General features: G+C 37.9%; 1 protein-coding gene across 2 annotated transcripts in view; it reads right to left on the bottom strand.

The window, feature by feature from the left end:
- The window catches only part of FOXJ3 (forkhead box J3), a 169,033-nt gene that overhangs the window by 53,481 nt on the left and 89,868 nt on the right, over positions 1 to 25,684 (bottom strand). For both annotated transcript variants that reach the window (XM_027864685.1, XM_027864684.1), the window contains exon 5: positions 517 to 600. In XM_027864685.1, the coding sequence (XP_027720486.1) occupies positions 517 to 600 (84 nt within the window). The remainder of the gene's footprint in view (positions 1 to 516; positions 601 to 25,684) is intronic.

The raw sequence follows: 25,684 nt of genomic DNA, 5'->3' as shown, positions 1-25,684 counted from the left end.
AATCTGGACTATTATCTACAGAGAATTTGCAGTAACCAGATAAACAAAAGGTAATAACTTTATTATACAAAACTGACTGTCTTAAATTGGTGAAGCAATAAAAAGTAAAAACATTCATTATACCAGAAGTCAGATGATGGAGGGGTTAGTCTTACGCCTTCCTGACTAGCAGCAATGACTAATGCAGACTATTTATCAACTTCTGTTTCAGTTGCCTAATATACAAAATAGGGATAATCTCTGCCTAACTGCCTAATGTGGTAACTGTGAGGATCAAATGAAATGATGGCTACAAAGAAGTGATTTGAAAAGTATGAAGCGCTACACAAAAGGAAAAAGAACAACATTTAGGATAAGAGAATTCAGTGTTAGAAGGAACCTGAGGGTCCAAATCCCTTCATTTTACAAATTATAATACTATTCTGCCTTCAGCATATTCACATTTATGAAAACTGAAAAATTACATTTTAACCTACATGAAAATATTCATAGTAAGCCTAACACAAAAAGCTTTACCCGTTCTACAGATCTTGCCCTTTTCTTTGGCCGTGAAGGCAGTGTGTCTTCCTTGGGATTGTTGTCTATCGCCCAATAAGAACCCTAGAAGTGAAGAAAAAATTATATAAGATTAACATTTTATTAAAGCAAAGAAATGTATATTAAGACTAGAGGACTAGACTTTTACAGTAAGTACTAAAATTGCACTAAAATTAAGTTTCTGCCTTACCTACCTTCAAAAAAGTACATCTGTCTTTCCAACAAGTTTCTCATATTTTATTTTAACCGATCAAGAAATAATTAAGCAACATAATCAGATAAGCCTGGATACAAGTTTTACATACTGTCTTTTTTTGCCACTAGCAAACAGAGGACCTGCTATAAATCTTCCCTCCTATAAATCACCAGACCACAGAAAGAGGCTGGACTCAAGCAGAAAAACCTGTTACTAATTGGGTCCTGACCTGAACATGCCCCAGACCCAGGAAGATCATTAGAACCTTGGAAGTGATATAATAAAGTCTTTGCCAAACCCGTCTGTACTCCCTGAACTTTAACTATCACAGGCTCAATGCCTCTTGCTCCCCTAATCTCTGTTACATCTTAGAGCACCAGTGCTCTGCATATGACCTGTCTTCCTAATTCTTTCCCATGCTCTCATCCCTATTCAGTTCAGCCTGACACCTGCTTGGTTCCTAGCCTGCTCTGGGCAACTGCCCAGAAGAACTGCCCTTTAAGAACTCTACCATTAAAGTCTTCTTTCTGACTTAATCTCTTCCACTTCCAGAAGTAAAACCTAGCTATCTCCTGAGGACAACAGAGCCCTCAACAACCTCTCCTATCTTAACCCCAACCCAACTGATACGGCCATTGCTACTCCAATGCTACTTCCTAACCTCTTGTCCTTCTACCTCTGCTGCTTCATTCCTAAATCTATTCTTGGTCTACACTGCAACCTCAGTCCCTCCACCTCTCTCTCTGTTCCCCTAGTTCATCATGTCTATTTCAGCCTTAATTACTTCCCTGCACAATCTTTACCCGAAGGATGACCAATTTAACTATTTACTTATTCCCCTCTCATCAACCTTTGAAGCCTTTACACCTGCTGCCACTCACATTTTGCCAAAACCCCAAGAATTCGTTACAGTCATCATTCACTTTTTTTGTTCTTACTGCCCAGATGCTGAATTATAATGAATAAAATCACACAAATGATAGCACTTCTCCCACCATGGTCACATTCATGTCTGTGGTAACCAGACATGCTTCAGTTTGTTAAATCCATTAATCTTCAAATGATAGGCCAGTGAGCTTCACTCTAGTTCCTGAAAAAATTCTAAAACAGATCAGTGCAAAGGTCACTCTTTGCTGAAACTGTTTTCTTCAAAGTTAACATGCCCTTTTCTCCCCCTGGACTTAAAAAGCTTTGTTATTCTGAATTAGTTTTCCAAAATCAAGTCAACAAAATAAGCACCTACTATGTACTAAGCCCTATGCTAACTTTTGGGGATATAAAGAAAGGAAAAAGATAGTCCTTGTTCTCAAGTCTAATGGAGGAGAGAACATGTAAAGAACTATGTATGAACAAGAAATATACAGGATAAACAAGAGATAACTGAAAGAAAGAAGGCACTAGAATTAAGGCAAATAAGGAAGTCTTCGTGTATAAAGTGGGATTTTAGCTGAGACTTGAAGGAAGCCAGAGAAGTCAGGAGATAGAGATGAGAAGGGAGAGAATTCCAGCTATGTAGAACAGTCAAGTGAAAATACTTGGAGTGAGGAAATGGAGTATCTTATGTGAGGAATATCAAAGAGGCCAGGGTCAATGGATCTCAAGGGGAAGGGAAAAGGGGGGAGACAAGCAAAGTAGACAAGCAAAGTGCAAGACTGATAAGGCAGGAGGAGACCAAGTTATGAAAGACTTTGAATAAATAACAGAAGATATTTATATTCGATCCTGGATAGGGATCCACTGGAATTTACTTATTAGGGGGTTGACAAGGTAAGACCTGGGTTCTAGGAAGATTCACTATTCTACTTTCATCAGGAGTTATTTTAAACATTATGTCTCCCACCATAACTTCTACCCCTAAACTTCACCCAAAACATTGAGGCCGTTTGCCAAGAGTTCTTTTCTCCCTTCCTGTTAAGCTACTTAGATATCTTACTTCAACATCTCTTCCATTCCTGTCTCGGAAAAAGAGATGGCCCTTCTTTTTGCCAAGGCAAACTCCTCTATCTTTGACCCTATCTTTTCCAGCAGATACAACTATCATCCACACTTACTCTTATTGTAAATCTCACTCTATTGGCTTTGTCTGTTGACACGTTCATGTCTCCCTTAACCTTAAAAAAGTCCCTAATTTTTACTTGATGTGATCATCACACCAACTATCTTCTTAACATCTCTCCTTCTCTTCATGGTACTCCCAGAGAAAGCCATCTACAACCAGTGCCTCCACTTTCTTTCCTCTCACTATCTTCTAAACCCTATGCTTCTGACTCATCAATCAATGGAAACTGCCTCTCCACACATAGCAATGATCTCAATTCCCAAACTAAGGGCATTTTTTTCAATCTTCATCCTTCCTGACTTCTCTGCCGTCTTTGACACAGCTGATCACTCTTTCCTCCTGGGTATACTTTTTTGAGGTTTCTATGACATTGTTCTCTTTTGGTTCTCTTCTTCCCTGTCTGATCATTCTTTAGTTTTCTTTGCTGGTTCTCTGGTTCTTTATTCATACCATGCTTTCTTTCTGCAAGATCCCCTAAAGCTCTGTCCTGGGCCCTCTTCTCTTTTAAATCTAGATCTCATCAGCTACTATGGATTCAATTATTATCTCTGATCTCTCTCTCTTCTCCCCCCTCCCCCAAGTCTCTCTGCTGAGCTATAATCCATTCATCTCCAACTTCTTCTTGGGCATCTCAAACTAGATGTCTTATAGGCATTTCAAACTCAATGTGTCCAAATTGAAGTTGTTATCCCCTCTCCCCCTTCTCCCTAAACATGATCTTTTCTCCAACTTTCCTATTACTATTCAGGGCACCAATGTTCTCTGACTCATCCAGGGTCATAATATCAGTATTATCCTTAACTCTTCACTTCCACACACCTCATATAGTCAATCTGTTACCAAATCTTGTCCTTTCTACTTTGACAAAAGTTCTTAATACATCCTTCCCATTCACACAGACACAACCTTTGTTCAGGTCCTCATCAACTTTTACTTGGTCTACTGCAAAAGTCTCCTGACTGGTCTTTCTTAACTTTGATTCATTCTCTACTCAGCTACCAAAGCAATCTTTCTAAAAGAAGGAAGGAAACAAGCATTTATTAAGCAACTGGTATGTGACAGGCACTGTGGTAAGCACTTTACATTATTATCTCATTTGATCCTCACAACATGATCCCTCATCTGGGAGAGAGATGCTATTATTATCCTCATCTTACAGATGACGAAATTGAGGCAAACAGAGATGAAATGATTTGCCTAGGGTCACAAAGCTATTAAATGTCTTGAGGCTAGATTTGAACTCAGATCTTCCTAATTCCCAGGAAGAGTTCAGCAATCTTTATCTATTAGACCACCTAGCTGCCTATGCTTAAAGCATTTCCTGCCCCCTAGGAACTCTAGTGTCTCCATATTATCTCCAGAATCAAATATAAATTCCTGTTTTGCATTTAAAACCTCACAAACTGGCCCTTTACTATACCCTACTCCCTTCCATGCATTCACTGCATGATCCAACTATACTGGCCTACTGGCAGTTCCCAAACAGGACACTCCATCTCCAGTCTCTATACCTTCACAATGTCTTTCCCCTGTGCTTATCATGCTGTGTCACCTCACTACCACCTCACATTTTACCTGACTTCCTTCAAAACTCAACACAAATTCTACTTTCTGGAGGAAAGTCCTGGTCCCCTTCAGTGGCTAATGCCTTCCTCTTTTAATACTTTCATATACTACTCTCTCTCTCTCTCTCTACATATATATATACATACATGTATATAGAATGTATTTATATTCCCAGATAGCAAGGACTGCCTTTTGTCTTTCCTTATATCCCCAGTGCTTACCATAGTGCCTATCACAGAGTAACAGCTTAATAAATGCTGGGTGACTCACTGATCCATCACCTTTATCTGCCAGGGATAATAATACCACCTACCTCAACAGAGTTGTTGTGAGGATTAAATGAGATGTAAAGTGCTTTGCTAACTCTCAAGTGATACATAAATATGAGCTATTCTTATCCAAAGCATGTCAAAAACATATTCCTAATATAATATACTCATAGCATTCTACTTCAGTGAAGACAGTGAAATACAAAGTAAAGAAAACATGGTCATCCCAACTTTATAGACTAAAGGACAAATAAGACAAACAGGCTGGAATGGAAGTCCCAAGGTGACAAGATAAATCAAACATGGAAAGATGCAGGGTGCAGCACTTGAGACTCTAAAATATCACTTGTAAACATTCAGCATGAAAGAGTTATTCATGTGAAAAAGACATAAGGTTTTTCACTGGCTCATAGCAGGAAGAAATCATCAAGATAGTTCCACTTCCTTATTTTACAGGTGAGGAAATTAGAAGCTCAAAGTGAACTTGTCTAAGGGGATTTGTTACAAGTTCAATATAAGCCAGCAATATAAGATGGCAGAGAAAATACAAAAAACAAAAGTCTATGTTAATAAAGTACAATGTTCAGAACAAATAGAGAGTTGAAATCATATTCTTTCTGTTGGTAGACAATGTGGTATAGTAGAAAGGGTCAAATTTGGCATTAGATGATCCATGGTCAAATTCTGACTCTACTACTTACTACCTATAAGACTCTGGGCAAGTCAGCCACTCAGAACCTTAGCTTTGTCTTCCATAAAATCAGGGGTTGGATTAGATGATGATCTCCTTTACCCCTTACAATTCTAAATACATGACACCAAATTTTCTACCCTGGGCAGGTAACATTCAGAGTACTACATTAAGTTTTGGGGAGGAAGGATAAGGGACATTCGAAGGAGATCAACTAGTAAACTAAGAATATTCAGAACCATCAGTTGAAGGTACTGGAGGATATTCATTTTTTTTTTCTTTTTGGAAAACATTTTATTTATTTGTAGTTTTCAACATTCATTTCCGCTAGATTGAGTTCCAAATTTTCTCCCCATCTCACCCCTCCCTCCACCCCAAGATGGCATTCTGAATACCCCTTCCCCTAATCTGCCCTCCTTTCTATCCCCCCACCCTTCTCTTATCCCCCTCTCCTTCTATTTTCCTATAGGGCAGGATAGATTCCTATACCCCACTGTCTGTATATCTTATTTCCCAGTTGCAGTGAAAACAATTTTTTACATTTGTTTTTAAAACTTTGAGTTCCAAATTTTTTCCCTTCCTCCCTCCCCATCCACCCTCATTGAGAAGGCAGGCAACTTGATAAAGGTTATATATGTGTAGTCATGCAAAACACTTCCATAATAGTCATGTGAAAAACTAACTATATTTCCCTTCATCCTATCCTGCCCCTCATTTATTCTCTTCTCCCCTTTGACCCTGTCTCTCCTCAAAAGTGTTTGCTTCTGATTACCCACTCCCCCAATCTGCCCTCCCTTCTATCATTCCCTCCTCTTATCCCCTTCCCCCCTATTTTCCTGTAGGGTAAAATAGATTTCCATACCCAAATGAGTGCATATATTATTCCCTCCTTAAGTCAAATCAGATGAGAGTAAGATTCATTCATTCCCTCTCACTTCCCCCCTCTCCACAGTAAAAGCTTTTTCTTCCCTCTTTCATGTGAGATAATTTACCCCATTCTACCTCTCCCTTTCGCCTTCTCCCAGTATAATCCTCTCTCATTTCTTAATTTTATTTTTTAGGTATCATATTGGGGTATATTTAGCCTGGAAAAGAAAAGAGTTGGGATGAGAGAATACAATAGATTTACTCAAATATTTAAAGGGTAATCAGAGCAATTTACATTGTTTTAATTGGCCTTGCAGGGCAGAACTACTTTGGCTTAACCTAAAGAAAAATTTCCTGTCAATTAAAGCTCTCCCCCAAATGAAATGGGCTGCTTCTATCTTGGAAGGACTGAAGAAAAAACTGTGAATTCCTCACCAAGGAAGGTCTTCAAGCTAAAGCCAAAGGACTGTTTGGCACAGATATCATGGAATATATTTATATTCAAGGAGAGCTTTGGAATAAATGATCTATGAAATCCTTTCCAACTCTGAAATTTTATGATTGTATGATAAATATTTAAAAGCAGCTCCATTGGTTATACCAAATTGTTCTAGAATACATTATATCTACTATTCTCATTTCACGTCCTTAAGGACCTAGGGATAGATGATTAACTTCAGAAGGAAATGGCAAACCACTCCAGTATCTTTGCTAAGAAAACCTCATGGACAGCACTGATGTACTATGGTACCCAGGGTTACAAAGGGTCAGATACTACTGAACAACAACTAATTAATGTTAGCTTGAAAGGACAACCAAACTTCTACACTAAATTCATTACAGATGTTGAAATCTAGTATTAAAATAGAATTCCCTTTGATAGCAATGGTAAAGACAGGAGCTTCAAAAAGACTGCATTTAGGTACTCCTACAATGAAAATTTCAACCCATTCATGCCTTTCCATCCATCTGCTTGTATACTTGTGGGCTCTCCATAGTGGGTCTAACCCAATGTGCTAAGGAACTTCCTTTAGTTCTCCGATCTTTCATAGATACCAATGAAATACACATACCACCAAGTGCTTTCCTCTACTCTCACTGTGTGACCAGCCCATATTTTTTTTCTAGTAAAACACCACTATAATGACAAACTTTTTGCATAATTTTTCAACTATAGTGGGTTACAGCCTGCTCCCACTAACCATGACCCTTTATGGGACTCTCAGCTTTAATTCTTTTGGAGACTGTCATGGTATTCTATACATAGTCATATTTAGTGCCCAAGGATGGGCCTTTGTTTCAAAAAGAACTTTGGTATCATTAAATTTAAGCATCAGGTAATAAATGCTATGGGCAGCCAGGCAGCACAGTGGATAGAGCACTGGGCCCAAGAGTCAGGAAGACATCTTCCCAAGTTCAAATCTGGCCTCAGACAGTTATTAGTTGTGTGACCCTAGGCAAGTCACTTAACCCTGTTTGCCTCAGTTTCTCATCTGTAAAATGGGCTGGAGAAGGAACCAGCAAACCACTCTAGTACCTCTGCCAAGAAAACCCCAAATGAGGTCACAAAGAGTTGGACACAACTGAAAAACGACTGAACAATAATAAATTCTACACATATTAAAGTGGTCTGTGCCACAGTTTATAGAATTGTAGCAAACAGCAAAGTTGGGGAGAGCAGGCATTAGTAAGGCCATGTAACTAATTCTGCTTCTATGTAACTTTGGGCTTACTCTATATATACCTTGTTCTCTCCAACTGTAAAATGGAGATTTACACATGCACTCTCTAAATTCACTGGGATGTTGTAATCAATGAATCTTATTCCTTAACTTCACCTACTGACTTCCCTGGCTTCCTTTAAGTCTCAACTAAAACCTCATTTACAGGAAGCCTTTCTCAACTTCTCTTAATTCTAGTGCCTTTCCTCTATTAATTATTTTCTATTTATCCTGTATAGAGCTTATTTGTATCTATCTGTTTATATGTTGTCTCTTCCATCAGAATTAATGTCCTTGAGAACAGGGACTGTCTTTCGCTTTCTTTAGTTTCCCAGAAATTAGCACAGTGCCTGACACATAGTAGAAGCTTAATAAAACTTTATTTATTAAGTACCTAGGGGTACAATGAGAGATATATAGAAGTTAACTTGAGTATCCTTGGAGGTTTTATCAAATATATTAATAATGTGTTATTTCTTAGATTAATTCAGTCCAAATACCATGGCAATACGATTATTAATTAGGTATGCCCTAATCATCTAACCCTAGTGACTTTTGGTTTTGTTTTTTAATCTAAATGTAAAAATCCACCCTTACTACTAAAAAATATAGCTAGCTTTTCTTACTGCCCACTAAAAGTTTCTCTCAAGTTTCATCCATTAAAACTCTTCCCTTGGAAATTTCCTCCACTGATATGGTTTCATCAATCACCTATATGCAAATGATTCAAAAATCTCCCTCTAGCTTTAACCTCTCTCCTGAGTTAGAGCCTGGTTCCAAGGCCTGCTACACATTTCCACATGGGTAGAACTCTCTCTATAAAAGGAGCTCTCCTTCCAAATGTTTCCTGTTTCAACTAATGGTATCATCATTCTCCCTGTCATCCAGGTTCAAATTCACAGAGAACAGAAGAAGCCAGAGTGGGTAGAGAGGCTGGCAGTTGTACTGAACTATCCAAAAGTGGAACAGGCTGCCTTGGGAGCCAGAACTCCCCTCATTGGAATTCTTCAAGCAAATGCTAACCCACCATTTGCTGAGTATGACAAAAGAGTATCCTTATTCAGGTATTGGTTAGTCGACATGGCTTCTTAAGTCTCTCCCAATTCTGAGGTGTGTCAATCAACTTGTATGAACTGAGAGGTTGCAGTGTTTACATGAGTGTGGGGGGAAAAAAAGTGTACCAAAAAGTCAAGAAGGAAAAAGACTGGGAAAAAGCCTTTGCTTTCATAACCAAAAGAGATAGTAGGTAACCTTTAAGAGAATCATTTCAGTGAGTGAGTGGAGTAAGAAGCCAAATTGCAAGGAGTTAAGAAGTGAATGAGGTAACCAAGTGGTATTTTACAGGACCTTAGCTGGGAAAAAGAAGAGAAACAAGAAAATATCTTGGGATTACAGGGTTAAGTGAAGTTTTTTGTTTTACACTGAGGAGATCTAGGTCAGGAAAAAGGAAGGAGCTAGTGGATAAGGAGATATAGTATTAAAAAGAAAATGATCAAAGCCTGAGCAAGCTTTCTATTGATAAGACACTCTCCCAGGTTCTCTGTGGAACTTTAGAAGCTGTTAATGAAAACTCACACATCTTTCAAAGTCACAGAAAAGCAATATAATCACAAAGAAAGATCAAATAAAGAATATAACATTTAATGATTTGCCCAAATTCCGAAAGAGTGTAGATCAGTATACAGAAGTTAATTCAAAATCCCTGATATATACTCTTACTTATAATTAGGTAAAGTCTGTCTATGAAAGAAGGTAAAATGGGAGGGAGAAGAAGATTGAACACTGTGGCCTTTGAAGTCCCTTCTAGTTTTAAATCTATGACCCTTATCAACTAATTTATTCCTAAGAGAAATAGCAAGAGGAACATATAAATAATTTGTTGGGTCAGGCTAAGAGACGGGGAAGAGAGACAGAGACTGAGAAAATAGAAAATTCTAATCCTCAGCCAACAATTTTTGCATCTCATCTCTAAAAATTTTTGGAAAATACTATTCCCTTGTTCTCAAAAAGGCAATAGTATGAGCTATCATTATTTATTTTACTGGGGCTGGGGAAGGATTGAAATAATGTCTAACAAGGACCAAATTAAGTTTACTTATGTTTTACCAAGACCGCATTACAGCAAAAGAGCACAAAGTTCACAATTATTTAAACAAGGATATAATCATATGGATGGATCACAAAGGTCAACTCTCTAGAAACAAAGAGTCTGGTTAAAGATGAATGAAAGAACAAATGAATGAATAGGCATTTATTAAATACCATGAGCAAAAAGCACTGTGCTAAGCACTGGAGATAAACAGGAAAGCACAACAGTCCCTCTTCTCAAGGAGCTCACATTCACACACACACACACACACACACACACACACACACACACACACACACAGAAAGACAACACATACAGGAGGGTTCATATGCAGAACACATGGTAACACATCTTCTTTAGTACCCACTTCCATAGCCAAAACTGTATTTGTTTCTGATGCTGAAACCATTTGACAGTACCTTGCAAGGTCTCTAATGGCAAAAACTTTTTAATACTATAGAACAGAAAGAAAAGATAGCAATAAAATATGAGTGACTAATCTTGGAACTTTACCATCTGGCTATTCAGCCACAGAATATGACTTTACAAGATAGTTTTCTTGGCAAGAATGTATTTGATAGGGGAGAGAGAATTTAGGGATAAAGAAATGACATGTGATCTCACTGGAATAGGGAACTCAAAGATGAGAAAATTCCCTCCATCAATGTTGGTCAGCACCTCCTATGTAACTCATGTAAAAAGTTGCTTAAAGCACTGAGTCAGAGGCGGAACTTTGACTAAGGTCCAACCCAACTTTATATCTACTTTCTTTAGATGGATCAAACCAAAATGAACAAGAATTGAGAGAGTTTCCCCACCCATCTTACGGGGCCAGTTTGGCTTCATGATTAAATACTTATCTTCTTACATGCAGAAATTAGATAGCTTTTTATTCCTGCATTACATTTTTCAAAATTTACATTAAAAGATAGAGCCAAGATAGTGGAGTGATAGAAAGCAATGCAGTGAGCTCTTCTCCACAAACTCTTCCCAACAGATCTAGAAAATTATGCAGACTAAATCTTGATGGGAAAAATCTAGAAAAAAGTTCCAGGAAGTTCTTTATCTCACCAAGCTTGGCATAAGGACATAGACAAGAATGATAGAATCCTAATTTTGGGGGGGAAGCTAGGCAATGGGGTTAAGTGACTTGCCCAGGGTCACACAACTAATAAGTGTTATGTGCCTGAGGCCAGATTTGGACTCAGGTCCTCCTGACTCCAGGGCCAGTGCTCTATCCACTGTGCCACCTAGCTGCCCCTGGAATCCTAATAAAGCTGCCCCCAACTCCAATATTCTAACTTCCTTATATACCCCACTGAACAGCAAACATGCCCTGATTTGACCACACAATCTAGCTTTAACCACATCACAAGCCCCCAGACTCAATACAGCCACTGTCCCTAGTTAGCCACTGCCCCCAGATTCAATTCACATATCTGAACAGGCATGTTCTTGTGCTCAACCACAATCACACCATCCATTTAGCCCAAGACAGGACCATAATATCTAACTATCCATCTTGACCAGACAGGACCAAAATAGCTAGCCAATCAGAAAGCAGCACAACCAGGATGTTTGACCACTAAGGGACCCCTCCCCTGTCACCTAATTCCTTAACAAACCTCTCCTGCCTTTTTAATATTAATAATTTTTGTTGTATAATCAGCATCAACACACTATAAATTTGCCTGTGTTGTTTTATTAAACTGCTGGTTTCTCTCAGAACCTACCCCGCTTCTGAGAGACGTCAATCATCAAAAAATGCCAAACATGGATGAGAAGTGGTCTGACTCTGAATTCTTTGAGATGACCCCACAACACACTATGTTTTTTTTTAATTTGTTTTTGTCTTTTTAATTTTTAACATGTGTTTTCAAAACTTTGGGTTATAAATTTTCTCCCTTTCTCCCTCCTCACCCACCCTCATTGAAAAGGCAAGCATCTCGATACAGGTTATAGATGTGTAATCATACAAAACACTTCATAGTAGTCATGTTGTGAAAAACTAAGTAAATTTCCCTTCATCATATACTACCCCCCCCCCGTTTATTCTATTCTCTCTTTTGACCCTGTCCCTCCTCAGAAGTGTTTGCTTTTGACAATCCCCTCTCCCAATCTCCACTCCCCTCCATCAACCCCCTGATCTCCTGTCCCCTTCCCCTCTTATTTTCCTGTAGGGTAAGATAGATTTCCATAACCCATTGTGTATGTTATTCCCTCCTTAAGACAAATCCTATGAGAATAAGATTCACTCATTCCCTCTCATCTTTCCCCATTTCCCCTTCACTGTAAAAGTCTTTTCTTGCCTGTTTCACGTGAGATAATTTACCCCATTCTACTTCTCCCTTTCTCCATCTCCCAGTATAATCCTCTCTCACCCCTTAATTTTATTTTCCAGATATCACCCCTTCATCTTCAACTCACCCTGTGCCCTCTATCTATCTATCTATCTATACATACATAATTTTTTTCCCTCCAACTACCTTAATACTGACAAAGGTCTCATGAGTTACAAATATCATCTTTCCATGCAGGAATGTAAACAGTTCAACCTTAATAAGTCTCTTATGATTTCTCTTTCCTGTTTACCTCTTCCATGTTTCACCTGAGTCTTGTATTTGAAAGTCAGATTTTCTATTCAGCTCTGGTCTTTTCCACAGGAATGCTTGAAAGTCCCCTATTTCATTGAATGACCATTTTTTACCCTGAAGGATTATACTCAGTTTTGCTGGGTAGGTGATTCTTGGTTGTAATCCTATCTCCTTTGCCCTCTGGAATATCATACTCCATGCCCTCCGGACCCTTAATGGAAAAGCTGTTAAATCCTGTGTTATCCTGATTATGTTTCCACAATACTTGAATTGTTTCTTTCTGGCTACCTGCAATATTTTCTCCTTGACCTGGGAATTCTGGAATTTGGTTACCATATTCCTAGGAGTCTTCCTTTGGGGATCTCTTTCAGGAGGTGATCGGTGGATTCTTTTCATTTCTATTTTGCCCTCTGGTTCTAAAATATCAGGGCAGTTTTCCTGGATAATTTCTTGAAAGATGATGTCTAGGCTCTTTTTTTTATCATGGCTTTCAGATAGTCCAATAATTTTTAAATTCTCTCTCCTGGATCTATTTTCCAGGTTAGTTGTTTTTCCAATGAGATATTTCACATTGTTTCCTAATTTTTCATTCTTTTGGATTTGTTTTACAGTGTCTTGATTTCTCATAAAGTCACTAGCTTCCAATTTCTCCACTCTAATTTTTAAGGAAGTATTTTCTTCAGCAAGCTTTTGGACTTCCTTTTCCATTTGGTCAATTTTGCTTGTTAAGGCATTCTTCTCATTGGCTTTTTGAACCTCTTTTGCCATTTGGGTTAAGCTATTTTTTAAGGTGTTATTTTCTTCAGTATTTTTTGGGGTCTCCTTTAGCATCACTCTCAGTTTTTCTTCTACTTCTCTTACTTGCTTCTCAAAATCCTTTTTGAGCTCTTCCATAGCCTGGGACCAATCCATATTTTTCTTGGAGGCTTTGGATGTAGGAGCTTTGGCTTCGTTGTCTTCTTCTGGTTGTATGTTTTGATCTGTTCATCAAAGTAAAATAATAGAGTCTTTTTGCGCTGCTTGCTCATGATCTCGGCCAATTACTTGAGTTATAAACTCTTTGTTAAGGTAGGAGTCTGTTTCCAGTGTGGAGAATGTACTGTCCCAAGCTTCAGGGGTTTTGTGCAGCTGTTTTCAGAGGTAATTCTAGGAATCTGTAAATTTTCAGTTCTTTCAAGGTGTTATGATCAAGGGCAAGGTGTTTACTCCTTTCCTGGCCTGTGCTCTGATCTATGAGCACTCTTTTCTGTCCTGGAACTGTAAGGAGGATTTCCTTTCCACAGCCACTACAAGTTCCACCATGCCAGCACTCTTCCTCGCCCCAGAACCTCCACCCAGAACTATGACCAAGATCCAAGCACAGGCAAAGCCAAAGAATCCTGTACCAGCAGAGAGATTCCTGCAAACCCCCTCTGATCAGCCACTAGATTCCCCCTCAGTCTGTGGGCCTGAAGCTCAGAAGGCAGCTGCCTCCCCGGGTCGAGCTCAGGGAATGGGGCTGGAACCCCACCGTGCTTCTCTTTCACCACTGCCGAAACAGACTTTTCCCACTGACCTTCTAAGTTGTCTTTGGTGTTCATGGGTTGAGAAGTCTGGAAACCGCCACAGCTGCCCATGATTCAGTCCTCTGAGGCCTGCTCCAGGTCTGCTGCAGCCTGCATGCCCATGCTGAACTGCGTTCCTCTCCCAGCCCGGTGCAATATACCTTTCTGATCAACCATCCAGGTTATCTTGGGCTGGAAATTTGTTTCACTCTGTCTTTTTGTGGATTCTGCTGCTTTAGAATTTGTTTAGAGCCATTTTTTTATAGGTATTTGGAGAGGTTTGGGGGAGAGCTCACGCAAGTCACTGCCTTTATTCCGCCATCTTGGCTCCGCCCCCCCCACCCCCCCCCAACACACTATGAAACTGCAACAAGGAGATCTTCAAACACTGGAGCCAGGTTGGACCAGGGCACACTGCATGTGAGCACATCTCTCCAGCACCAAGGGAGAGGTTGTATACCAGGACAACAGAAGATCTCGGACTTATGTGGGTACCCCAAAACTTACATCAAGATACTGTGATAGGACTAGGTGCCAAATGGCAGCTTTGTCATCTACCACCCAATGCCAGGTCAAAAATCTAGGGCAGAATGAGAAAGACATTGCACACAGCAGCTTGTTTAGAGTAGGGAGGCTCTGGGCAGCTCACAAAGAGCAAGTTCTGATGCTGGTAGCAGCAGTGTTGGTGTGGCTCAGACCTGATGCATAAAAGCCAGATCTCACATCCAACAAGTAGTCCATCCTGCAAAGGAATGATCAGGGCAGGACCTGACAAAAGAGGAGTCTACAATTCTGCTGTTCTGAGCCAACAAAGCTTTTCTATCAGCTGACAGGCACAGAGTCCAGCAGCATTCTTCACTTGCTCAGACAAAAACCCAGGTCAGGAACTTGTAGAGATCAGACCAGGGAGGTAGCAATCAGACTTTTGCCCTGGCTCAGACAACTGTGGAAACACTGAAAGTTTGCAGGTCCCTCAATCCCTGAGATCCTGCACTAACACAACACCCAATACCCCAGGAAAGTAGCAACAGGTTCAGCCCAGACCTTCCCTCCAGAAGTGCTGCAGAGTCCAGACCTAACATCAAGTCTAAAGTCTCCAGGAAGTAGGCTGGAAGAATGGGCAAACCAAAAAAGAATCTAACCATAATGAGCTATTACGATAGCAGGGGTGCTCAGGATATTAACACAGAAGAGAAATATCTACAAGCATTGTCTCAGAGAAAAATAGTTTGTTAACAAACTCAATTAGAATTTCTGGAAGAGATGAAGTATTTAAAAAAAGAACTTAAAATTTTTTTAAATAAACAGAATGAAAGCACTTGAGGGAAAACTGTAAAAGAAACGAGAGCTGTGGAAGAAAGAACAGGAAAAGAAATTAACAGCTTGTCACAAGAAGTACAAAACCTTGCCCAAGAAACAAACTCCTTAAAAATCAGAATGGGATAAAGAAAAGCCAATGACTCCATGAGACAACAAGAAATATTAAAACAAAGTCAAAAGGGGGAAAAAATAGCAGAAAATGCAAGGGATCAATCACTCCAGGAATGATGAACATCACAGTTCACTTCATGAAAAATATGGAGATTCTTTCATTTAGAATGCATATACTTTAGCATCCTTTTTTGGCCAGAGAAGGGAGGCAATACAGCATCAAGAAGAAACCAAAGAATTATTTTTAGACAAAGGAGCTGGAAAGTCAGAACAGTAGCTATTATCTATACTGGAAATTGGCCATAATTTTAAAAAGAGCCCCAAATATTTCTCTGTCTACTTCTTGATTTTTCAGATCTATGTGAGCATTTAATGGGAGCAACCTAGTTTAATACAAACATGAGTGATGACCATTGAAAGTTCTTTTTTCCTTCCTTATTCCACCTAGGAAGAGAAGCTTTGACTAAGACCTGTAAATCTGTCACAATTCTAATTTCTTTGAATTTTAAACTGGTGGATTTGACTTGTATAGTCTAACAACGTTTGATGATTTTTCAAGAATGGAATACAAAATTAATTCTAATTTTACAGATAAACAAAATTCATGACTCCTACTTTGAGGAAAATTATCATTTCCTTATAATCATTTTTCAAAAGCAGAAAAACTTTAGTCACCTCTTTACTTTCTATGATAATAGAGAGAAGCAGCAATGGATGATATGTAATCAAAAATATATTAGAACTTGAAGTGTATTTGATGCTCACATTGGACTGGTTTATTTTTTTTTGTTTATCCAACATCTGTAAATTCATAGCACTTTAAACTAAATAATGAAGTCACATGGCAAAGAACTTTTTAGAAGGAACAAATAAGTCACTTGATTTCCACATGTAGTTAGTTCTCTTCAATCAACAACTTGTTTTTTAATTTTTGGAACAGACAGAGGCCTACTGCTAAGATTTAGGCATAGTACTGCCCAAAGCAGAAAACTTGTCACCTGGCTTATACCTTCTTTGGAAATAGAAAGGGAGAGAAAAGGTCTTCCCTTTCAGTACCTGTCAGGCTGTAAGTTACAGGAAAAAAAAACAGACAATTTCAACAAATGACTTAGGCTAAGCAAAACAGTTATTGGTATCAATGAGAACATGAAAATGAGATGTAATAATATCAATGACTGGCCCTTGAACTCAAGTCCCAATGTGAAATAAGTTGATTCTGCATATTATTAATATATTTTGACTCAACAGGTGCCTCTGTCACCATTAGCTCTCTGTCCTGATTAATACAGACTTGTTTAAAAAACCCACAAAACTAAGCACAGAAATGTTTCCTATATAGTTCTTATTTGAGATGTTCATCTATGCCAGTGAACAATGCAGGGAAAGTACAGAAAACTACACGATCCTGAACAGTATCTGTTTCAATTATGTAAGTGGCAAATAAATGAAAATTTTCTACTAATTTGTATCAGCAGTTCATCTTTAATAAGTCAAGCAAAAAAGATGACTACAGGCTCAAATTATTCTTTGGGTTAGCCCAAAAAGGGTATAAGTATGTCCTCTATACTAATAATCTCCCAAATCTAGAGAATGTCTACCAGAAAAGAAAATTTAAAAATTGACAATCCTTGACTACATATTATGAAACAAATGACAATATAAGTAGTCATAATGACAAGGCAGTCAAGTGGCAGCTCCCAATCCCTACCAGTTATCTTCTGTTTATACAGAATAGCTCCTTGTACCTGTTAGCTCCTCCATCAAAAAAATTTACATTTACCAGTGAGGGAAGACTATTTTATATCCACCAACCCAAGTAACTGGCTCTAACTTAGAATATACCACTTGGCCACTGTTAGACCAAAAATAAAGAGACAATATAATACAATAAGCATTCATTAAACACCTACTATGTGTCAGGCACCATGCTCAGTAACTGGGATACAAGTAAGAAAAAGACAGTCTCTGTGCTCAACTTGTTTACAATCTAACAAGAGAAAATATATTCACATGAATCTGAAAAGGGTTGAGGACAGGAAGGTGCAGAGGGTATTCAAATCAGGGCCATGATGAGGGCGGAGTCAAAACCAAACAGTGCAGACCCATGGGAAATGAAAAGTTCACCAAGCTTCTGGGCCCTCTAAAAGGAGGCTTTGGGAGTTGTTTTGCTTTTATTCCTTCTTCACTGGTTGTGAATTCACCTTTTTCATGTTTGATACCAGTAATCTGCTTTTTTCTTTTTTCTAAAGCAAATTAATGGCTTATCTATTTTACTTTTTTCATTAAAAACTAGCTGTTAGTCTTATTTATTAATTCAATGGATTTTTTAAAACTTTCAATCTTGTTAATTTCTCTTATTTTCAGGATTTATATTTTGGTGTTTACTTGGGGTTTTTAAAATTGACTGGTATTTAAGGTTCTTTTTTTAGTTTCAAGTTGATGAAAGAGTTTAGAGATATAAAATTTCCCCTGATTATTGCTTTGGCTACATCTCAAAAATTTTGGTATGTTTTTTCATTGTTCTCACTATCTTTAATGAAATTACTGATTATTTCTATGATTTGTTCTTTGACTCACCCATTCTTGAAGATTAAGTTTCCAATTAATTTTTAATCTTAGCTTCAAAAATCTTTTATTTAATGTAATTTTATTGCCTTATGATTGGTAAAGGATGCATTTAACATTTTTTTTTTAATTTTCTGCACTTGTTTTTGAGGGTTTTATGCCCTAATGCATGATCAATTTTTGTGAAGGTGCCATGCACAGCTGAGAAATAAGATATACTTTCCATTCCCATTCAAAATTCTCCAGAGGTCCAGCACATCTCATGTTTCCAAAATTCTACTCAGGTCCTTTGTTTCTTTTTTATTTTTTTAAAATTTGATTTGACTCAGAGAGATAAAGTCCTCCCACCATTCCAGTTTTACTTTCTCTTTCTATCTGTAACTCATTTAACTTTTCCTTTAAAAACTTAAATGCTATGTGATTTGGTGCATACATGTTTAGTATTGATGATAACTTCATTGTCTACATTGCCATTTGGCAAAATGTAGTTTCCCTGTTTATCGATCTATTTTTGCCTTTTTTTTGGTCTGAGATCATGATTACTACCCCTGCTTTTTTTTTTTTTTAACTTTAGCTCAAGCATAATAAATTCTGCTCCAGCCCCTCATCTTAACTATGTAAATCTTTTTGTTTCAAAGGTTTTGTTTCCTGGTTTCTAATGCATTCTGCTATCCTCTTGTAGGGTCAGCCCATTCCCATTCACAGCTATGACTGCTAATTGTATGTTTCCTTTTATCCTATTCTCTTATACTTTTCCTTTTCTCCCCCCCCCCCCCCCCCCCCCCGGGATTCTAAGAGTTTGAGATTCAAAGGGAAAGCATTCCAGGTATAGGGAACAGCCAGTACAAAGGTACAGAGATAAGGAGATAGGACTATCACTTGCTACATTAAGTCTTGCCTACTAGTATCAAATTGAAATAGAAACATTATCTGTATTGTATCATACTGTGCTTTTATTTATTTTGTTAAACATTTCCCAATTACTTTTAATCTAGCTCAGGCCTCAATTGATAGCTCTGGTCTTGAGACAAATACCTTAAAAAGACTGAGGCACAGATCCCTATACCCAAGAACTAGTCCTGGGGAAACAGCAAGGGCACATGTGTAACACTAAAATAAAGAGACTGATAAGATCATTTAATCACCATCAAACACAGATTCATTCATTCAACACACATTTGCTGAGCCTCTCCTAATGGACAAGACAATGTGCTGGGGCTTTAGAGGCTCAAATGATAAAAAGAAACAAGAAATTTGGCCTCTATCCTCAAATATGGCATAGACACAAAAAAGTCAGCAACAAAACTTAAGGTCCAGAAGAGCACCACAGACAATAAGACTTCATGTAATAACTGGCAACATTTAGCAAAGTTCTAAGCAGCAACAACCAATTCTCCTCCCATAACAATGTATACAGAGAAAACCCAACAGCTCCAATAAACATAACTGGGAGGTATTCTGATGCCAGTGTAGGACAGAAAATATTCCAACATCAAACAGAAATGATTTTTGTATTATTCACACCACTGCTATTCTCTGAAGTACAATTAACAGAGTAGACTACAGTGAGAAAACTGCAGTGCTAGTGACAAATTAAGCAGTCATTTTCCTATAGCCATCATTAAATATCTTGTTGTGAACATAAACAGGCCTAATGTGATATAGCAATTGCTTAGATTAAAATCACATAATAATCTACTAATATTAACTCAAGCTTATATAACTGTAAGATTAAGTACTTTTCCCATAAGAACTCTATTAAGTAGATTTTACAAATATACAAATGTCATTCCCATTTTACAGATGCAGAAACAAGTAAATAGTTATACATGGGCACATACACCCTGTATTTGCATCTCCTAGTATTCCCCTGGCTGTTAATATTCTCTCCCTCCTCAAATTATCTTGTACTTACTTGTTTATCTGTTCTATTACCCCAGTAGAATGTAAGCTCCTAGAAGGTAGGTGCTTTTTTGTTTGTTTTGAGGGGGATGGAAGGGGCCTTGGATCACCAGTACTTTTCACAATGCAGGTATTTGGTAAATGCCAGTTGAAATGCATACAGTATTGAACCTCAGTCTCCTTGATCATAAGCTGATCAAAGGTCTAGTGCTCTTTCTACCATACTATATTGTTTCTCATTAAAGTAGCTACCTCCCACCCACACTGACGAGTAGGGTACTGCAGTATTGTTGGATTTTTTTTTGTTTGTTTTAGACAATTGGGGTTAAGTGACTTGCCCAGGGTCACACAGATAGTAAGTGTGTCAAGTGTTTGGTCTGAGGCTCAATTTGATTTGAATTCAGCCCCTCCTGACTTCAGGGCTGGAGCTCTATCCACTGCGCCACTTAGCTGCCCCAAGTACTGGAGTATTGTGAATGTAAATACAGCAGTACAGTATAGATGCTAAAAGATGGGAAGAAATGGCAACCAAATAACCAATTATTACATGCCTGGAGGGCTAACTTAGAAGGTGAGTCTAAAATAACTAAGTCATATGGGATACCAACCACTCCAACAAGAGTTAAAACAGCTGGAGGCAATTTCTTGCCAAAAGGCTTTGACTAAGTGGAACTGTCAATGTATAATCTGTCACTCTATAGACCAGCCAATTCCTCCCCTCATCTCCCCCACCTTAAGCATGCTCACCTCTCTGAAAAACTCAATCATCACTAATATAATGGTACCTACTATCAACTGAGCAACATATTAGGTGTGCGGCAAGAGAATTTCTGGCTGTCACTGCTGTCACTGTGATGGGAGACTGTAATGGAAAGGAAACTCTGGCTCAAGACTTCTTGCCATCACTGTAAGAAGAGGACACTGCCCCAAGTCTCTATTTTGAGCTTCCAGACATTGTCCCCCCGCCCCCCCGAAGGTCACAACATCTGCAAAATCAAAGCTGGGAAATAAGCCATAGCTCCTGCTTTGACCAAATGGCAGATAACCGAATCTTCCCCTTCTGTTACTTGTTCTCAGACATGTATACTCTTATCTTCCCATTCTGAAAAAGTAAAATTCCACTTTTCTATACTGTTTATATATTCACATTCCATATAAGACTGCTGAAGCTCACATTCTAAGCTCTTTGACTTTCTAGAAAAATGAGCTTGTAAGTCAGAGCATAAATCAAATCTGCAGATAACGATCTCTGCATGTTAAATATTGGCAGCAGTACCTAATCAGTAGACTCACAGATAATTTTTATCACAGGTGTCACATATAAATTGTTTACTCAATGCATAAAATCATAAAAATTATGGTTGGAAGGGACCTTATACATTTAGTATAACTCTTTTATTTTTACAGATGAGGAAACCAAGGTCCAGAGAAAGTAAATAACCTACACTGATGAACATTTATGTAAAATAAAACTAAGGAAAATGAGGGTCAAGAGTGGTATTCAAAATTATTAAGTGCAATGAAATCATAGATTCTTACTGAAGTAAACCAAAAATAAGACTAAGAAAAAATAGGAATATAAATTATACCCAAAATTAAGTAAAAATTAATTTAGATAAACAGATTTTGTATTCTGCTACATAAATTTATCCCCCCCCCCCATACAATGTCTTCCTATTTCAAGGAAACTAATGATATTAGGGAATATCATTTTTGGTATACAAAGATACAAGTACCACATGAACAAATGACTGAATTTACAATAAGACTAAGGTGACCATTGAACAACTGAATATTACAGCTTGGATGCTCCAAATGATTTTTTAAAACATTGAAAATACCACCAACAAAAGAATATTTTAAATTTTCACAAATGTAATACTCCCTAGTGTTATGAAGTATTTTGTATATCCTATACCAATCAAATTTCACCAGTAGAATGAGCCTTTGGGAATTAGGCTGACAGCCTGAGCAATATTTACAAAAACCAGCAGATAAGCACTGCATGCTCAAGATTTAAATACGTAGATGTAGACATTTACAACACAACTCTTTTGCCTAATAGGTTCCAAGTCACTGAAATGAGAACTACTAAGACCAAAGACAATAATACAAAATGTCCTACAAGAAATGATAAATGGTGGTCTGAAAAATTAAACTGAGGACAGATTTTCTAGGAAACAAAGAGGGAAAACACAAATGCTAGGAAGAAAAAGTTTTATTTCTTTAAATCAGAAAAATAAAAGTTTAAGAAATTTACGCACAATGCTAAAGATTAAGACAGATGCTCTGTAACATGAGAGAAATTAGCAATATTGCAAAAATTACTGCCATAATAAAACGGTAGACCAGAGTAGATCTGAAGGCTTTCCAAGTGTGAAAGAAAGCAAGGGAGCCAACTGGTACGTAGTTATGAAACAGTTTCAACACAGAACTAAGGCCTGTACTTAGGTGTTTACTAAACAAGATGTTGCATTCTCCCAAAACTGAGAAAGCTGGCTAGCTTGAAAGAAAACAAATCTAAACTAAACTGTATCAAGTAGTGCTACTTAACTAAGCTGAATACTGTACCTAGAAACTGGCTTCCTACATAGACAATGAATGACAATTACCGGGAACATATAATATTTGTATATGCTTTCACTTTGTGACAGCAATGGTCATGCATGTGTGATTCAGTGACAGTAGACTGACTCACAACATCTGATCTTGAACAAATGAAACCAGACTGAGCTGGTTTTGCTATTTTAGTTAGTTCTGTCAGTTGCATCAATGGTTTTGGTTTTGATTGTTCTCCTGTTATGCTTTGAATTCTGTGGTTTTAAAGAATGGATATTACATCAAAGAAACATGCAAAAGTTGAAACTCTTAAAAGAACACACTTCAATGACTGTTAGAGATAGCAGTTAGGGAAATCCAGTAATTCAAGGATCATCCAATCCTACAATGCAATAAGATCAGTCATACCAATGAACAAAATAAAGTGCAGTTGAAAACAAGTAACAACAAAAACACAGGAACTGAAAAACTATTGCTCAAGAAACAAGCAAAGATCTACAGAGGAGAATAGCAACAGTTATAATCAATTCCTCTACAATGTAGCATAGGCTTCTTTAAGAAGGAAGAACAGCAAGATGACAAATTAAAAAGAAGAAAAAAAAACTCCAGCAATTATCTGTCATGAAAGGGAGAAAAACACTTTTTATGGACAAGACAATATAAAAAGCAGTTGGAGGGGCAGCTAGTGGATAGAGCACCGGCCCTGAAGTCAGGAGTACCTGAGTTCAAATCCGGACTCAGACCAAACACTTGACATTTACTCGCTGTGTGACCCTGGGCAAGTCACTTAACCCCAACTGCCTTAAAAAAAAAAAAGTAGTTGGAGTAACTGATGATTGAGAAAGGGTACTATTAATTGGTGAGATTCATTTTTTCATTCAAATTTATATATCAAAGCTGTTGTCAGAAGAAGTCTAGGTCACACCTAGATGTGGGAAATTTTATCCTTCTCTCCAAACAAAAATTATAGAAATTTTTTTGCTTCCAATGAGCCTGGAAATATTGTTCCCATTGAAGGAAGAATGATCTCTGATAATAATATTAATGTGCTGAAAAGAACTGTTCAAAAACTAAAAAAATTCCTAAATGGAAATTCACAACAGTCCTTCACCATGCCACATGTCATGAAAGGTTAAGAAATTTATCCAGCATATGGAAATAAACATGATTTAGTGGTCTGGAAATGTGCCTAAATTAAAGCCAATGAAAATAATGAATTATAATCAAGGCTATACTGGAAAGCCATACTATTCACCAAAAATATGCTTAATATGCAATGTGCTAAAAAGTGTAGTTTCATGATGAAGAATTAAAGAACGTGTCAAAAATTCATGAACTCAATGCTAAACATGTAAAATAAGTGATTGCTGCAAAAGCAATATATTACATGTTTTAAAATAGTTTCAAAGATGTAAAAAGTTAGAAGATTTACTGTAGGAGTAAAACAAATGGGTAATTTTGCCATTTCACAAGTAATTTGCACAGTATGGTAGAATGTACTTCTCTAAAATTCCTCACACTTATGATGACTACAGAAAAATACTATAGAAAAGGACCATGACATATGGATGCTTCTTTGGGATTAGAGCCTTTAAAAAAGAAAAAAAAATGGTTAAATTCCCTTTGTTTGGTGGTGGAGGCAAAAGTAATCAGAAGCAAATAAGGGAACCTTCAATTTGATAGCTGCAAAAATTACTGTTAAAATAAAATGGTAGGCCAGAGTAGATTTGAAGGATCTGCAGGTGTGGAACAAAGGGGAATGAGCAATTGGTAGAGATAAACGGTGCTTGGCTCATAACTAAATGTGCCTTCCACAAGGTCAAGTCAACAACAATCATTTATTAAGCATTTAACTATGTGCCACACACTATGCTAAGCACTGGGAATACAAAAAAGGGCAAAAAACTGTCCCTTACATCAAGGAGATCACAATCTAAGCTACAAACAACTTGGTGTACACTCAAATTATATACATGACAAATTGGAGGTAATCTCAGAAGAAAGGCATTAGCATTAATGTAGACCTTCAAGTCCAAAATGTGAGATTTTACCTGAAACTTGAAGGTAGATATTTTAACAAATGTTTACTGAAAAGGCTGGTTAACTCAACTAATCAGAGCACAGCATTAATGAAACAAGATCATGAGATTGACTCCATACAGGCCAATAGTTTCCTTTTGTCCCTAAAGCATCTGGTTGTACTACTTTGGGACTTCTCTAACTTCTTCAACAGGGCCCAGGAAGTTGATTATTGGGAAAACCCCCTCACCCTGCAAGATCCTATCAGCCTTGGGGTTCTATGTCATCGCCACCCTGAGTCCCATGACTGGAAGGTGGAGCCATGAACTTGACAACCATTTAAGGAGGGAGCTCAGCTCAGAACTTCTCCTCACTTCTCACCTGGCAGCACTGCTCTGGGATTTCTCACACTTTTCCACCATACCCCCACATTGGATACCTTCCCATGCCACCTCCTCACCCCTTCTTTTCAGCTTCCTTTTGTATATAGTCTTCCCCCATTAGATTGTAAGCTCCTTCAGGGTAGAGACTATTTGGATTTTGTTTGTTTTTTGGAATCCCCAGCACTTAGTGCCTGGCACATAACAGGCACTTAATAAATGTTTACTGACTGACTGACTGAGGTGCACAGCTACCAACGCTAGCCTAACATCACATCAATGCATACTTACTGATCACATGTGAGACTAGGCAAGATACTGTATTCACCAGTAACAGAAAAACAAGTCAACTGATGGTCAATCAGTAGTATCACTCCTGTAAATAAACGCCACTACATTATAACTGGGTTTCAAATACAATATGCTAAAATTCTGTATAAGCTAATCTGCATTTGTTTAAGTTAGGCTGCATTTAGTCTTTAAAGAACCTTCACTGGTTCCTTATTATCTCTAGAATAATACTTAAACTCCTCAGCTTGGCATTTAAATTTCACAATCTGGCTCCAGTCTACATTTCTGGGCTTATTTCACATTATTTCCCTTCATACACTCTCACGTTCCAGACAAATCAGCCTACTTGCTATTCCTAAAACTGAGCATTCCATCTCCTTTTCCTCTGTTTTCTCCCCCACCTG

The sequence above is a fragment of the Vombatus ursinus genome, unplaced genomic scaffold (assembly GCF_900497805.2).
Source record: "Vombatus ursinus unplaced genomic scaffold, bare-nosed wombat genome assembly UNPS02014775.1, whole genome shotgun sequence".
In the NCBI taxonomy this organism is placed as follows: Eukaryota; Metazoa; Chordata; class Mammalia; order Diprotodontia; family Vombatidae; genus Vombatus; species Vombatus ursinus.
Note: the sequence above shows the minus strand (reverse complement) of the source record. Positions and strands in the feature narration are given on the sequence as shown.